General features: G+C 43.6%; 1 protein-coding gene across 19 annotated transcripts in view; it reads left to right on the plus strand.

Moving 5' to 3' along the window:
- The window catches only part of CDC42BPA (CDC42 binding protein kinase alpha), a 349,867-nt gene that overhangs the window by 7,770 nt on the left and 324,339 nt on the right, over positions 1-17,758 (plus strand). For 12 of the 19 annotated variants that reach the window (XM_008268130.4, XM_051820819.2, XM_070055639.1 and 9 more), the window contains exon 1: positions 5,318-6,701. The exons of 5 other annotated variants lie outside the window; for them this stretch is intronic. In XM_008268130.4, coding sequence (XP_008266352.1) covers positions 6,524-6,701 — 178 coding nt within the window. In that variant the 5' untranslated portion in view covers positions 5,318-6,523. Of the gene's footprint in view, positions 1-5,317; positions 6,702-17,758 lie in introns of those variants that run through there. 2 more of the 19 variants (XM_051820820.2, XM_008268140.4) reach the window with 2 other exon arrangements.

Consider the following 17,758-nt stretch of genomic DNA (forward strand, 5'->3'; position numbering starts at 1 on the left):
ATGCAATAATTTTTCAGAGATTACATACTTGCTTTACTGATCTTTTCAATAGTTTGGGTGAAACCGAACCCCTGTTGATATATCTGCATAATTCCTTGCCCTTACAGCCATTCCTTGCCCATTGCTGGCTCTCTGGGTTTTGGGGAAGAGTGCCTCCAGACTATCAGAAGCTCTGTGTCAGCTGCAAGTGGCAGGACAGCTGAGGTTGTGAGGATCCTCCTCTCTGTCTCCTAGGCAGCCTTCCCAGTAGCCCCTGAATTTCTTCTGTGGCTCCAGCCCCCACCAGCCTTTTGGTTTTAGTTTCCACCAGCCAACAGGTGGTAGTGGCTTCCTGCTGTTGCCAAATTCTGGGTCACCTAACTTCCTGTGTGTTTCCTCACCTCTTCCAACACTCGTGTATCCATGTGCCAGAACTGAGGTTCCTCTTGCCTAAATAGGTGATTTCTGCTTTTCTGGCTGAACTCTGACTTTTCATGTACATGTTTCCTTCTTTTGCCCTGCTGCCCAAATGCATGAATTAACAACTAGGTCCTATTTCTTCCTTGTTACAATAACAAGGAAGCGTTGCATTTATTAAATTCTGCAGATCTTTCAAACCTTACTTGTTTAACAGTTAAAACTATGGGTCCTGGCATGAGAGCAATCTGGTGCTGACTCCTTGCTCTGATGTCACTTACCAGCTGTGTGATCTTTCACAAGTTATCTAAACTCATTTGGGGAGTGAACTAGCAGATGGGAGTGCTCTGTCTCTCCCTGTCAAAGAGAAAACAAACAAACAAAAATAATCTCTAGATTACTTATAGTACCTAATGTAAAATAGTTGTTATACTGCATTGTTTAGGGAATAGTGACAAGAAAAATAAGTCTGTACATGTTCCATTCAGCTACATTCTTTTTCCAATATTTTTGATGGCAGTTGGTTTAATCCATGCATATGGAACCTGTGGATACTGAGGGACAGCCATCCAGTAAGCCCTGCTGTGGTTCTCACCTTGCTTTTTGGCCCTGTTTTCCATCATCAAACCTACGTTATTCTGCAGTAAGATATACCAGCTAGGAGTGGGGCTGATTCTTAGATATATTAATTGATGAATAGATTTTCCTGTGCTCAGCCTTGAATTTAAGAATTAGTGGAAGCCCGGTGCTGTGGCCTAGCAGGTAAAGGCACTGCCTGCAATGCTGGGGTCCCATGTGGGTGCCAGTTCTAGTCCTGGGTGCTCCACTTCTGATCCAACTCTCTGCTATGGTCTGGGGAAAGCAGTGGAAGATGGCGCAAGTCCTTGGGCCCTGCACCCGCATGGGAAACTTGGAAGAAGCTCCTGGCTTCTGGCTCCTAGCTCCTGGCCCTGCTCCGGCTATTGCATCCATTTGAGGAGTGAACTAGCCTAGGGAAGACCTGTCTCTCTCCTCTCTGCCTCTGCCTCTCTGTAATTCTGACATTCAAGCACAATGAATAAATCTAAAAAAAAAAAAAAAAAAAAGAATTAGTGGAGGACCAGGCTTAACGACTTCTGTCCCACCTTATTCTTTTTACTTCCTGTCTTCTTGTCTCACATCCTCTCTTTTCTGAAAAGTCAGATTAATTCCCAGCATCTTCATAAAACTTCCTCTGAGTATTTCAAGCCAGTCGGGTGGTTGCAGTAGTATACATCTAATCTCCAGGCCCCTCGCAGATTTTTACAGAGAAGATCTCCTCTATGCGCTGAGCCTAAAGAACACCCTGCCAGGCAGCCTGTGGCACTCTTGTTTTGCAATAACACTCCAGGCACTGCATGGCTGCTGGGGCTGCGCCTTTCTTTGGCTGAAGACTGGTTTCATTAACAAGCATGTTCACACTTCAACTGGAACATTTAAAGTAACACCACACAATGTGTTTAGTGTCTAGTTAATTATTAAGCCTCTGAGCTTGAATTATTCAAGCAAAATTGATTGGGTTCAACCTTCTTCCTTCTTTTTGTACTTTTTTTTTTTTTTAAGTAAAAATAAATTCTCCCCTGTACTCTCTAAATAATGTGGAAAGGGTTATTTAGTAGCCATCAATATCCTGGACTGTGGGTGGTACTCAAGTGCTAATAGAGGTAGAGAGAACCAGCAGCTCGAGTCTTTTGTTGAAAAATGTACCTGCATCTCATATACTTCCACTGTTAATTAGCATTTATTAAGACCTAACATGCTTTAGGTTCTCTCTTTCAAACTTCTTGATATTTATTTATGAGTTAAGTAAGTAGGTATCTTGAAACCAGTTTTGGTGTATTGTACTTGGAAAAGTACTTGGACCTGCTTCCTTCTTTGCTTAGTCTCTTTGTCAAATTAAATTTTGTTATTGTTTTTAAAGATTTATTTATTTCTTTGAAAGGCAGGGTTACAGAGAGATGAAAAGACAGAGAGAAAGGCCTTCCATCCACTGGTTCACTTCCTAAATGGCCACAACAGCCAGGGCTGAGTCGATCTGAAACCAGGAACCAGGAGCTTCTTCCAGGTCTCCTACTTGGGTACAGGGGCCCAGGAACTTGGGTCATTTTCCACTGCTTTCCCAGGCCGTAAGCAGAGAGCTGGATCAGAAGAAGAGCAGCAGGGACACGAAGCAGCTGGGACACATACTGCTGCCCATATGGGATGCTGGTATCACAGGTGGAAGCTTAGCCTAGTATGCCATAGCACTTGCCACCAAATGAAATTGTTAAAATGTATTGGCTTCACTAAAACTGCACTGTTGAAGAGTATTTGTTGTGCTGAAAATATATTTATAATATATTGCTATTTGTAAACAGAAGGCTATAAACTATATTTATCATCTGTTAAAATGCTATAAGAAAAAGAATAAACACTAAAGTGTTGATTATTCTATTAGGATTATATTTATCTTTTTATTTTTCTATTCCTTTCTATAGGGTGAGCATTTGGCACAGTGGTTCAGATGCCACTTGGGATGCTAGCATCCATATTGAACTGCCTGGGTTCCAGTCCCAGCTCCACTGATCATTCCAGCTTCTTATAGTTGCATACCTTGGTAGGCAGTGGTGTTCGCTGAAGTGATTCAGTCTCTGCCACTCTTGAGTTCCAGGCTCTTAGCTCTGACTGTTGCTGGAATTTGAAGAATGACTGTGTGAATGAAACATTTCTCTCTCAGACAGAGTAGGAGAGAGTGAGTGAGAGAGACAAGGGAGCTCCGCATCCACTGGTTCATTCCCCAACTTCTGCAGACAGCCAAAGCTGAAGCCAAGAACTCTTCAGGTCTCCCACGTGTTTGGCCAACACCTAATCACATCCTGCTTCTCAGAGCCCTGATTAGTAGGAGCAGCAATCAGAGCTGGAGCTGGAATTGAACCCAGGCACTCTGACGAGGGATGAGTGCCTCTTTACAGCTAGGCTAAATGCCTGCTCTTTATTACTTTTTTCTTTTTTTGACAGGCAGAGTGGACAATGAGAGAGAGAGACAGAGAGAAAGGTCTTCCTTTTGCCATTGGTTCACCCTCCAATGGCCGCCGCAGCCGGCGCGCTGCGGCTGATCTGAAGCCAGGAGCCAGGTGCTTCTCCTGGTCTCCCATGCGGGTACAAGGCCCAAGCACTTGGGCCATCCTCCACTGCACTCCCGGGCCACAGCAGAGAGCTAGACTGGAAGAGGTGCAACCGGGACAGAATCTGGCGCCCCAACCGGGACTAGAACCCGGGGTGCCGGTGCCACAGCCAAGTGAGCCAAGTGAGCCGCAGCGTCGGCCTGTAGATTTATTTCTGTTTCTTCCTCAGTTTCCCTTTTATGGAGACATTGAAAAGACTCACCAGTGGACATTAACACAGAAAATGGCGTGAGAAAGGAATATAAAGTAAATGTATTTTTTAGATTTTTATTTTTTATATTTGAAAGAGATACAGAGAAAGGTAGAGACACAGAGAGAGGTCTTCCTCAGCTGGTTCACTCCCCAGATGGCTGCAATGGCGGAAGCTGCGCCGATCCAAAGCCAGGAGTTAGGAGCTTCTTCCAGGTCTCCTACATGGGTGCAGGGGCCCAAGGACTTGGGTCATCCTCTGTTGCTTTTTCAGGCCGTAGCAGAGAGCTGGATTGGAAGTGGAGCAGCTAGGACTAGAACTGGCACCCATATGGGATGCCAGCGCTTCAGGCCAGGGCTTCAACTCGCTGCGCTACAGCGCCGCCCTTAAAAGTAAATGTATTTTTAAGAAAGATTATAAACTAGATGGCAGTTTTGAGAGGAAATGACAGAAATGCAAATGATACAGTTTAGAGGTCTTACTTTTAAATGTGGGATCGTCCCTGAGAATTTTGTAGATTACTTCCTGAAACCCACACTTCACAAACACTTGGAAGAGCCCTACGGACATCAGGTGCTATAGCTCTTGAGTGATTGCCTTTGCGGGCCAGATTCCTGCATTGTGCCACGGGGTGGTGGTGGGGAGGTTCCATGACTGAGGTGAACTGTCTTGACTGCCTTCATCAGCTCAGTCTCCCTCCCTCGCCCCCGTAGGCGGTAACCTTGGCTGGGGATAGAGGCAGCAGCTACAAGGGTTCAGGAGAAAACACTGAGCCGAGAGCAGGGAAGTCCGCCCTTGGAGGGCACACAGACTGCTTGGATGGTGAAGCACGCGAGTTGAGACTGTCATGTGTGTTGCCCGGGACACAAGAGTGCTGTGTTAGACACCCAAGAAATGACGCCCCTGGAGTGTGGCAGAAAAGAATCTGGGGGGCAGGTGGGAGACACCGAGAGGCACCGTCTTTTCCAGATCTGTTGGCAGCCCAGGGCCCTGTGCTTCAGGGTCCCTTCCTAGCAAGCGTGCCAGGCAGGTGGTGTCTCCGACGAGGAGCAAGAGGGCCAGCTCTGAGATTCCTCGAGGAAGTGGGACTGGCGGCGAGGCGGTGGCGCAGTCAGTTCCCAGCCCGCGCCCGCGTCCTGCCGCAGCCCCCGGCTCGGCCCGGTCATCCTGCCACCGCCGCCGCCGCCTTGGCCTCCTTTGGTCCTCCCGTATCCCTGCATTCCACGCTGCGGCAGTCGCAGCATCGCGGGCCCAGGCGGCCTCCACCCCTCCCATCAGCCTAGCGCAGCCGCCCTCGCCCCGGCCCGCGCCCCTCGGGGGCCTCGGCTCCGGGCGGCCGCAGGACCCCGCCCGGCTCGACCGCCGCCGCCGCTCCGGCGGGGGCGGGGGCGGAGGAGGAGGAGGCGGGGAGCAGAGGGGAGGGGAGGGCGTGTGCGCGCGCGTGGGGGAGGGCGGGGCCGCCATATTGGATCCGGACTAGTCCGCCAGCCTCCGCCTGCGTGTGGCAGCGACGAGGGGAGCCTCGCGGCGCCTAGGGCGCGAGCGCGAGAGGAGAGGGAAGGAGGGGGAGGCAGAAAGGGAGAGGAAGGGAGTGGTTGCGAGCCGGGCTGCGGCAGCCTCTGGGCTCCTTACCGGCGGCACCAGCCCCTCCTCCTGCGCCTCGCAAGGCTGTCTCCCAGTCGCCAAGGAAAGATGCCCTTAACCCAGGGGTGTGAAGAAGGGGGAGAAGTCGCTGCCGGAGCCGCCCGTGCCTTCGCCCGTATCCTTTGAATTCGGAAGAGCACTCCCCCGCCCCCCGCCAGGGGCGACGCGAGCCTCCGGCGCGGCGGCCGCGGTGCGGGTGTGAGGGAGACCCGGCTCTGCGCCCGGCGCGGCCCACGAACGACCACCGCCATGGCCCGGGCTCGGGCGGCCAAGTAGCCGCAGCTCCCGGAGTCCGGGCGCCCGAGCCGCCCGCAGCCCGCCTTCCCACCTCCGGCCGCGCCGCGGGGTCGGGCCCCTGGGAGAAGCCGGGAGAAAAATGAGGAGTCTTCACCGGAATTCGTCGGAAATAGGACTAATTGCAAAGCCTTAAAAAAGAAGGACGTCGGGAGGATTAAGGAAAAGCCTTCTCCGGGCTGGACTTGGCGTGCTCTGAGGCGAGGGGCTGCCTCAGGGACCGAGCCCCCTCCCTTTCCCGCTGGAGAAGTCGCCGCGGATGCATTATCCAAGTGGTGGTTGGGCGGATTTGCAGCAGAATTTTTGGTTTTCCCTCCCCCTTCTATACATTCTGTTTTCTCCCCCTCCCATAGCTATTTTCCTTTTTCCTGGGAAGTGAGTTGCTGATGCAAATGGGACTTTATTCATTGATGATGCAGTCGGATTCGTTTCAGGATTATGTTGCACGAATTGAATTTTGAATGAAGAAGAGTTTTTTTTTTTTTTCCTTAAAGAAGTGTGGATTCTTTATTCGGTCGTACTTTTAATTATTTTATTTAAACAGACGATTTAATTGTATTCTTTTAAGATGTATTAAATATATATTTGATGGCAACACCTTCCAGATAGATGTATATGGGTGAAATTGAAGACGCTTCAATCAAGTGAGTTTCTTGGTGTGTTGGATGTTTAATTCAGCACCGGCATTACATGACAGTTGTTTGAATAACAAGTGGTTCATTTTTAAAACCACACCTCTCAAAATTTAGGCTCAAATAATAATAGTCAAAAGGCAGTATACGAATTTAAAGGCAAACCAGCGGAAATTGAAGCCAACATGTCTGGCGAAGTGCGTTTGAGGCAGTTGGAGCAGTTTATCTTGGATGGGCCGGCTCAGACCAATGGGCAGTGCTTCAGTGTGGAGACCTTACTGGATATACTCATCTGCCTGTATGATGAATGCAATAATTCTCCATTGAGAAGAGAGAAGAACATTCTTGAATACTTAGAATGGGGTAAGTGTGCTTTAAAGAAAATCACCTTTAGCTGGGCGTTATGATTTAGTTGTTTCAGAGTTACGAGTGAACTGTAATGGAAGAAGTAATATGTATTCACAATGGAAGAGTGGACACCAGTTATGCAAGTTTTTTTTTTTTCTCTCTCTAGTTTTTGGTAAAATTTCCCAGGGCTAAAGCCGTGCTACTCAGTTGTTGTTTCGATGTCAGGTTTGGCTGATGTGGAACTTAAGGTTTTTAGGTCAGCAATAAGAGGTTTTAAAATAAGTGCTGTCATGGGCTAAGATGGATTTTTGCTCCCCGTTGCCTAACGCGTGGCAGTGTCGCAGCCATTCAGTTGGAAGATAGTTGTTGGTGGGAAGAAACAGTACTTCCCAGACTCTGAAGTCACTGGGCAGATAGGAGGTGTGAAAATATCCGTGTTTACTTTAGGTGAACAGGAACGCGGGTTTTGGTTCATCTCTTGTAGTGCAAAGTAAAAGAAATGAGGTAAACCTGGACTTCAGATAAAGTGACATAAGCATTTAAAAATTTTTCCGACAGTGGTTAATGGAAAAATGGCAGCTCCTGCAGTTTGCAGTTTAGATGTTTTACTTTGAATAGAATGTAAATCTCAACTAGTGAGATTTTTGACTTGATTCTTCTGAAGTTGTGACTCAGAAGATCTGCTGTAGTGGCTAGCTCAGAGGTGGGAGCAAATGCTGCCTGTGACCTTCAAGCTGGAAGGCTTGGCTGAAGTTCTAGCTCCCGAGGTTTGTTACACAGGGGCGGGCGCTCTCTGATGGCCAGCGGCGGCTGGAGGCTGAAGTCCACACCAAGTTCACAGTGGTATTTTGCCCAAATGGTATTTTGTACCTTTGGAATGCTCATAATTTTAGTTGGTTGGAAAATTTTACACTAAAATATCTTTGTTTCCGAGTAGAGCTTTATTTTCTAGAAGTAAAAGTCATGTGCTGATTTTTTTCTTTTTTGGATTTGGAATTTCGTGAAAATTAGTTTCTAGGTAAACCACTGATTTACAAATTCTAACACGTAATAACTTTAATTATTCCCTTTGTCAGTGTTGGAAGATTTCTAGCAACATGCTGTCATGAGGCTTTAAAATGTGAAAAGGATGATTTTTAAAAACAGACTACCAGACTCATCTTGGGAATTTCAGAAATGTAAACCATCTTCCAAGTGAAGTGACTTCTCTCTTACGAGATGATTTTGATTTTGTTAGTGGTTTGTGGGCATAAATGTCTTATTTTTATGTGGAGAGTAAAATCTTTTGTAAGACATGTAGTTTTACATCCTGTGTTTCATAAATTTAGACATTCTGTAGTGTTTTCTTTTGGAAACTTAAAATGCTTTGGTAGTTTTAGAGTTGGAGTTAAAGTTTATAAATTATGGTCCCTAGCGACGCTGTAGTCTGATTGTGATTGTCATTTAATATCCTTTCTTATCTGCAAATGATGTACTGGTACTGTTTGTACCAGTAGTAAATAGAATTTAAAGTGATTTATGATAAAAGAGAATACCATCTTCTGTTATCTTTTAATTGTTACAATTTACACTGTTGGTTTATGCCATGACATATCTTGCTTTGTTAGCAAAATAATTTACATTTTTCATTAAATACGTTTTCTTAGATGTTTCTTTATGTTTAAAAATACTTTGTTTATATATTTTTATTTAACCTATATTAGCCAAAAATTAAGTAAGTCTACAAATACATTTTATTTTTATTGATATACTTTAAATAATTTCAAACTAGGAGCTTCTAATTTAAAGTAAATTGTTTTATTCTGCCCTTCACATTTTGTCTGTGTAAAAGTCTGCTGTATGGCATCACAAAAATGTATAGTCACAAGTGAACTGTTGGTTTTCAGTATCAAAAAATAAGAAAATAGAATTTTGAAGGAATTATTTTGTACGTTTTGGGGCTGGGTAGTGTCTGTTAAATCTTAGGCATTTTTAAGTTGGCATATGAGATCATGAAAGCTGGGATTATTATCCACAGAAGTTTCCGTAAAGAGTTAAAGAATGGAAAAGTTAAGAATGGGAGAACTATCAAGATTTGTATCATGGTTAGTAAGTAGTATTTACAGTCTTTGAGTTATTTGAGAGTTTGGTTAAGAATGTCAATCTATGTAAGTTTTGAAATAGATCAGCTATTATTTATGTATGAACTGATTATTACATTTTGAGGAAATGCCCTATTTTATTCTCATTACCAAACATCTAAAACAAGCAGTCTAGATTAAGGAAGTTTCCAGCTTGTGAATTGACCTTGATTTAATTTTTTGAACTTTTTTTTTGTCTCCAGTGGAAATTTGCAGATCACTTTTTGTTCGATTTTAATAATTCAAAAAGTATTGGGTCTTTTATTTAAATCTTTTAAAAACCAACATTTACAATAGGAGAGCACTATATTATATATTTGTGTCTGGTAGTTCAGTTTGTGGAAGTGTCATTTAGAGACTTCTTATTTTTATGCTGATAAAATGTTCCTTTAATAAAAAAAGGAAGATTTTTATTTATTTGAAAGGCAGAATGACAGGGAGAGAGGAAGAGGGAGGGAGGGAGAGAGAAATGTGCATGTGTTTGTGGAGGAAGTGATTCTACCTATGGGGAGAGAGAGAGAGATATCTATCGATCTTTTATTTGCTGGCTCATTCCCACATGGCCGCAACAGCCTTTGCTGGGCCAGGCCCAAGCCAGAACCCTGGAACTCCCTCTGGATCTCCCATCAGGGTGGCAGATTCCCAAGCACTTGAGCCATCTTCTGCCGCTTTCCCAGGCACATTAGCAGGAAGTTCTATTGGAAGCTGAGTAGCCAGGACTGGGACTGTATGTAGTATGCCAGTGTTGTCAGTTTAACCTTCTGTGCAACAATGCTGGCTCTTATTAAAGGTTACTTTTTAAAGCGAAGATTCAATATTACATAATTTACATCCATTTTATTTATTCCTAGTTATGGTTCATTTTGCTTTTTTATTGGTTCAGTTATTGCTTTGTTCCAAACAGCATCAAGAGGATAAGAAAACTGATAATTCATGGGGCTGGCACTATGGTGCAGTGGGTTAAAGGCCCGGCCTGCAGTGCCAGCATCCCATATGGGCGCCAGTTCAAGTACCGGCTGCTCCACTTCTGATCCAGCTCTCTGCTGTGGCCTGGGAAAGCAGTAGAAGATGACCCAAGTCCTTGGGGCCCTGCACACATGTGGGAGACCTGGAAGAAGCTCCTGACTCTTGGCTTCAGATCCTCTCATTTCTGGCCATTGCGATCATTTGGGGAGTGAACCAGCAGATGGAAGACTTCTCTCTCTCTCTCTGGTTCTACCTCTCTCTGTAATTCTGTCTTTCAAATAAATAAATAAATCTTTTAAAAAAAGAAGAAAACTGATAATTCAGAGCCAGATCTATTTTTTTTGACAGCATTGCCCGCTTTTGGTATTGATGGTTTGAGGGAGAAATAGAGGAGAAAAGGGGATTAAACCAATGAGCAATAGAGCAAGGGATGAAAGTGCCTTAAGGTCATGGATCAATTTTTTTTTTAAAAAACAGATTGACTTATTTATTTGAGAAGCAGAATTACAGAGGGAGAGAGCGATTTATTTATTTATTTATTTATTTAAGAGGTAGCATTACAGACAGAGGGAGAGACAGAGAAAGGTCTTCCATCTGCTGGTTCACTCCCTAGATGGCCACAATGCTTGGTGTTGAGCTGATCAGAAGCCAGGAGCGCTTGGGCCATCTTCCACTGCTTTCCCAGGCCATAGCCAAGAGCTGGTTCAGAAGAGGAGCAACCGGGACTAGAACTGGCATCCATATGGGATGCAGGGCCCCACAGGCAGAGGATTAACCTACTGCGCTACAGCACCTGACTGGAGAGGTCTTCCATCTGCTGGTTCACTCCCCAAATGGCCACAAATGCCCAAGCTGGGCCGATTTGAAGTGAGGAGCCAAGGAGCTTCTTCCTGGTCTCCCAAGTGGGTGCAGGGGTCCAAGCACGTGGGCTGTCTTCCTTTGCTTCCCCAGGCCATTAGCAGAGAGTTGAATCAGAAGAGTAGCTGGGACACAAACCAGCACCCATATAGGATACTAGCGCTTACTGTGCCACAGAGCCGGCCCAATCAATTTTAAATTTAATAATACATATTATCTTCTAGCAGTATAACTTTAAAATAAGCTATAATAGAATTGTTGAAGTGAAATTAACTTTTATGTTATAAACTAACTTGCTGTTAATGATTAAATGACTACATTATTCATTGAGTTGGCTACCCTCTAGTTTGAAAATTTAGAAGGAAATTTAAGATTTATTGATTTATTCGGAAGTCAGAGTTAAACAGAGAGGAGAGGCAGAGAGAGAGAGAGGTCTTCTATCCTATGGTTCACTCCTCATTTGGCTACAATGGACGGAGCTGCACCGATCCGAAGCCAGGAGCCATGAGCTTCTTCTGGGTCTCTCTTGTGGGTGCAAGGGTCCAAGGACTTGGGCCATCTTCTGCTGCTTTCCCAGACCTTAGCAGAGAGCTGGATCAGAAGAGGAGCAGCTGGGACTAGAACCGGTGCCCATATGGGATGCTGGCGCTTTAACCCTCTATGCCACAGCTTTGGCCCCTGCCAGTTTACTTTTTTTTTTTTTTTTTTTTTTGGACAGGCAGAGTGGACAGTGAGAGAGAGAGACAGAGAGAAAGAAAGGTCTTCCTTTGCCGTTGGTTCACCCTCCAATGGCCGGCGGCCGGCACGCTGTGGCCGGCGCACCGCTCTGATCCGATGGCAGGAGCCAGGTACTTATCCTGGTCTCCCATGGGGTGCAGGGCCCAAGTACTTGGGCCATCCTCCACTGCCCTCCCGGGCCACAGCAGAGAGCTGGCCTGGAAGAGGGGCAACCGGGACAGAATCCAGCGTCCCGACCGGGACTAGAACCTGGTGTGCTGGCACTGCAAGGCGGAGGATTAGCCTAGTGAGCCGCGGCGCCGGCCCTGCCAGTTTACTTTGAAAATTGATGTATTAGGCTGTATATTTTTGTCATACTTAGTACTATCTGTATGTGGATAACTTTTTTGAACCTTCTAAACTTTTGACTTTGTAACATTTCATTAAAATAACAATTTTATAGCTCCTTTGGATTGTGAGTTTGTATAGAAAGAATAGTCTGGTTACTAGAGTATTATCAAGCACTGTGATTTATTTAGCCTTCAATAGCTTTGATGCTTAATTCACATTTTTTGATATGTGGGTTAATTAAGGTGACACTGGAATGCTCAGAAGGTTTGAATCTTTTCTAGGATGCTTTATTCTTAGCATCTGCTCTTCTTCATGCTTAGATTTTCTTGAGTAGAATCTATTAACCATACCAACTTATTAAAATGGTCATTGAATAAATATGATAAAATTTACTTTTACTTAAGACCTCAGTTAGGATTATGTCTTCAGAAATAGAGGTCAAGCACTTGTTTCCTTTATACTAGTCACCTAATATTCTCTTCTAAGAATGTCTGACTGAGTATGATTATTTAGCCAACTCAGTGCTGACACATGATAGAAGCAGGTTCAGTAAGTGGTGGCTATTTTTATTTCATTACTTTTTTTTTTTTTAAAGATTTATTTATTATTTGTTTGAAAGGCAGAGTAAGAGAGAAGCAGAGATAGAGAGAAGTCTTCCATCCTCTAGCACACTCCCCAAATGGCCGCAATGACCAGAGCTGGGAGGATCCGAAGCCAGGACCCAGGAGCTGCTTCTCGGTCTCCCACATGTGTACGGGGACCCATGGACTTGGGCCATCTGCTGCTTTCCCAGGCCATAGCAGAGAGCTGGATCTGAAGAGGAGCAGGCAGGGCTCCAACTGGCTCCCATATGGGATGCCAGCACTGCTGGCAATGGCTTTATCCTCTACGCCACAGCATATGCCCCAGCCCCATTTTGTCTTGTCCGTCCTCCCTTCCTCCCTCCTCCCTCTCTTTCTCTCTTTCTTTCCTTTTTTCTTTCTATCTTATTATACAGGGGCCTCTCTATGGTGTAGAGGGTAAAGCTGCCACCTGCATATCCGGCATCGCATTTGGACGCTGATTCAAGTCCCAGCTGCTCCACTAACAATCTGGGTCTCTGCTATGGCCTGGAAAAGCAGCAGAAGATGGCCTGAGTCTTTGAGCCCCTTCACCCACGTGGGAGAACCTGAAGAAGCTCCTGGCTCCTGGCTGTGGATCGGTCCAGCTCTGGTCATTGGGGCCATTTGGGGAGTGAACCAACTAGAGGGTGGAAGACCTCTCTCTCCCTCTCTCTCTGCCTCTCTGTTACTCTGCCTTTCAAATAAATAAATAAATCTTTAAAAAAAAATTACACTGGTGGTGTCCAGATAATCTTAATTACTGCTAAAACTTGGTATTCATTTAATTGTTTTAAGGAACATCATTTTAAATTTTTTATTATTTTTAAAGATTTATTTATTTTTTGAAAGTGAGTTACACAGAGGGAGGAGGAGAGGCAGAGAAAGATAGAGAGGTCTTCCATCCCTGGTTCACTCCCCAGTTAGCCGCAACAGCTGGAGCTGTGCCAATCTGAAGCCAGGAGCTTCTTCTGGGTCTCTCACGTGGGTTCAGGAGCCCAAAAACATGGGCCATCTTCTACTACTTTTCCAGGCCATAGCAGAGAGCTGGATTGGAAGTGGAGCAGCCGGTAGTTGAACCGGCACCCATATGGGATACTGGCACTGCAGGCAACGGTCTGATCCACTATGCTACAGCACCAGCCCCAGGAACATCATTTTTTGAAAATGATATAACTCTATGAGTGACAATAGGATTTTTCATGCTTTGTTTTGGAAACATATGTAATGTGGAAAAGAAGGCATATTTTAACATAACAATGTAAAATCATAGTATTTGGCTGGCATTGTGGTGTTGGGGGTTAGGTTAAGCTGCCACCTGCAATGCTGTCATCCTATGAGGGGACTGGCCTTTGTCCTGGCTGCTCTACTTCTGTTCCAGCTCCCTGCTTGTGGCCTAGGAAAAGCAACAGAAGATGGCCCAAGTGTTTGGGTTCTTGGCCACCCACATGAGAGACCCAAATGAAGCTCCTGGCCTTTCTGTCTGTTCTTGCTCTGCAACTCTCATTTTCAAAATAAAAAAAATTTTTTGAAAGTTTTATAAAATATATTGCAATTCTTAGGAATTGATGATTTTTACATAGTATAGGCAATTTTAAGGTAAATGAACTGAGTGTGGCACAAATTAATGTGTTATTTTACAAATCTGTGGCAAGCAGTTTTTTGCAAATCTTTTTCTCTTCTGTTACATATGGTCAGTATATTGTATCTGTAGCTCTCTGTTTTTCATCTTGATTGTGGTAAGTTTTAAATGGAATTACTAAGTCTAATAAACATTTTAAGAAATTAAGTAGTAAAGTTTGGGTAGAAAATATCAAGTATATCATGTGAAATAGTAAATATTGTTATGTAAAACATTTGTATTTCCTACAATAGGTTTTAGAGGTAAAAAGAGTTTGAAAATGCTTTAGTGTAGATAAATTATGATATATTGACTGTTTATCAGTGAAAGTATTATAAATGTAGTTGCTTTTTGTCAGAAAGGATGCGTGATAGATTAGAACAGATTGCAGAATATAATGAAGGGAAGGAGTGTGGGTAGGGACAAGATACTTGGAAAAAGGTGGGAGTAGTAGTGGGGAGCAGAATGGAATGAGACAGAGGAGAATGAGGTGAAATCAGTGTCCTGCACTGCTACTTCAGTCTGACCACTGAAGACTAATTATTTTCAGCTTAGAAGAACTTAATGAGCCAAGAAATTATGTTCACTCCTTTTTATTTTCTTTGACAGTTCATTACCTCTTTGTTATTTTTCTGTTTGGATATCAGGCTAATGGGTGTTGACTACTTATTGATTGTTAGAGGAGTATAAGTTTGTTGAACTTGAGGGATAACCATATGACCTACAAACATTGATAGTACTGTGTTTTTCCCATGACTCCAGTTGAACTCTAAGGTGGTTGTAGATGATTTGCTTGTGCCGTAGGTTTTCTCATCCCTTGTTATTTATGAAACTGTCAGTGAGAGTGACTTTATGTCCTAAGTATTTAAGATGGATAGTTGCTCAGCTGCTTCTGCTGTATCTTGGTGAGTCAAGAAATTCTTCCCATAATAATTTTTATTTTTAAATGATCTACACTGTAAGTAAAGGTTTTTTCAAGTCTTAAGAATGGCTGTCTTTTGTTATCATTGCACATGCAACTCCTTTCTAGATCTTGGGCTTTTCCTTTTTTTTTTTTTTTTTTTTTTTTGCCTCCTTGATACTTGCTCATCAGAGCTCCAGGATTGCTCTTTGTAGCTAGTTCCACACTTCTCTACAGTTTCCTCCTTTTCCCAGTTGTTAACTGGGAATCAGCTAGCTTTTTATTGGCTAACACTCTTCCCCACCATAGTGTTTTCTTTATCTGCCACTGTAACAGTGCAACATTTTGGCTTTCTTGGGAACAGGAGGTACCAAGACTTGCCTTCCCATTTCAGTCCCACTGTATGCCCATTAATTCTTTTTTTTTTTTTTAAGATTTATTTTTATTTATTTGAAAGACAGAGTTACAGAGAGAGGTAGAGAGAGAGAGAGAGAGAGAGAGAGAGAGAGGTCTTCCATCCGCTGGTTCACTCCCTAGATGGCTGCCATGGCCGGGGTTGCGCCAATCCGAAGCCAGGAGCCAGGAGCTTCTTCCTGGTCTCCCACGTGGGTGCAGGGGCCCAAGGCCTTGGGCCGTCTTCTACTGCTATTCCAGGCCATAGCAGAGAGCTGGATCAGAAGAGCAGCTGGGACTAGAACCGGCGCCCATATGAGATGCCAGCGCTTCAGGCCAGGGCTTTAACCCGCTGCACCACAGCGCCGGCCCCTTCATTGAACTGTCTTCTTTTTTTGGATTAGGACTTCATTCTAACTTTCTGTCTAGTTTCAAAATGTGTTTTGGAAAGCCATGGGTCATTAATAGGTGTTCTGTTGGGGATGTTGTGGGGAAGAGGATTATTTGGATAAATAAATTTGGGAAACTGTTTTAGACAAAATTTAATTTTAAAAATACTCTAGGTTATCCTAGGATTTATGAAGTTTGTTTGATTTTGGAATCATCTTTCTGCAGAGTAGCTGGAGGATGGGTGGCAACCAGTATTCTTGGAGCACTCTTTGGGAAGTGCTCTTTCAATATGAGGTCATGGCTTTCCTTACTCCTCAGCAACATGGTTAGAAAGAAACTTTGAGAGAAATTTGGGGATACTATGTAGTTTGGAGAAATAATCCAAATATATATATTTTACTTAATGATTGTAGACTATTAGTTATTACCTGTGTGAAAGTTTTTTGAGCTGAAAGATAAATTTCCTCTTAGTGGAGTAGCCTAAGCGAGACTGTTAGTACAATTACATGTAAGAAAAGTATCCTATAGGCCGGCGCTGTGGCTCACTTGGCTAATCCTCCGCCTGTGGCGCCAGCATCCCATATGGGCACCAGGTTCTAGTCCTAGTTGCTCCTCTTCCAGTCCAGCTCTCTGCTGTGGCCCGGGAAGGCAGTGGAGGATGGCCCAAGTGCTTGTGCCCCTGCACCCTCATGGAGACCAGGAGGAAGCACCTGGCTCCTGGCTCCGGACTTCAGATTAGCCTAGCTCTGGCCATGTCGGCCATTTGGGGGGTGAACCAATGGAAGGAAGACCTTTCTCTCTGTCTCTCTCTCTCACTATCTAACTTTATCTGTCAAATAAAAAAAAAGCACCCTATAGAATACAATTAGATATGATAAATAGTACTATCAACCTCTAAAGCCCTTGAAATTACTGAGAAGTTTCTATTTTAATTTTTTCTTACTATAATTAAGCAATAAATATAGACATTCACACCAAATATAGGGATTCTCAATTTATCTTTTGTAGCTGTAGCTACTGTAGTTGTAATATGTTGTAAAACTGTTATCTGTCTCAAAAGACTTCATTCATTACTTTATGTTATTTAAGAGGGAAAGATCATGGACTGGGGTGAGTGTTGTGGTGCAGTGGGTTCAGCTCTGCTTGGGATGCCCACATCTGGTATCAGAGTGCCCAAGTTTGAGTTTTGCCTCCTAACCAACTTCCTGCTAAGATGTACCTGGAGACAGCATAAGATGGCCCAAGTGCTTGGGTCCCTGCAACCCATGTGGGAGACCCTGATTGAGTTCCTGGCTCCTGGCTTTTTGGCCTGGCCTAGCCCAGGCTGTTGTGGGCATTTGAGGAGTGACCAGCAGATGCAGATCCCTATTTCAGTTGCTCTGCCTTTCAAATACATAAAAATAAGTAAACATAATGAAAATGGTCTTAGACTCATACAATTACATTTTCCTCCCTCCAGAAATAACAGTTTGTTGATTTCACAGTTTTGGGGTACTGTGGGAACTTTACTTATGAATAACATCGTACACGTGTAGCTCTATGTTTCATAAACTAGTTACCTATTTATATGTGCTGTACAGAAACCAGAAAATGTGTACTGTTTTTTTAAGGAGAAAATCATATGATTGGTTTCTGTTCTAATCCAGTGCACTGGTAAAGAGCAAGGTCTTTGGGTTTGGACTGACTCCTTTGATTATTGACAGGGTGATTCAGGCAAGTTGCTTAACTTTTCTGTCTTAGCATCTATAAAAAGCATACCTTGTAATATCAGCTTATTTTGCCAAATGGTTGAAAGCCAGTTTAGGATTTTTCTTTTTGGTGATTTCTAGTTGCATTTTGTTAACTTGTTATACATTTGTTTTTTAAAAATTGTATTCTGCTTAGTGTTATGGTAAAGGAAGAACTAAAAGGCCTTTTTTTTGGGTAATGTGTAATTGAAGCTTATTGCTAAACAAATCTAAAGATGTAAACAATTTTATTTTATCATTAACTAACATAGTTTTGGTAATATTTTATTAAATATTTTGGCATTAGACATGTCTTTTTCTGTGACTATGCAGACTATCTTTCTTTTTTTATAGAATAAGATATTTTACATTTTGTTACTAGCTTTTTTTGGTGATTATTAATCTAATGCCCACCTTTTACCACTGATG

This window comes from Oryctolagus cuniculus, chromosome 13, assembly GCF_964237555.1.
Source record: "Oryctolagus cuniculus chromosome 13, mOryCun1.1, whole genome shotgun sequence".
Lineage (NCBI taxonomy): Eukaryota > Metazoa > Chordata > Mammalia > Lagomorpha > Leporidae > Oryctolagus > Oryctolagus cuniculus.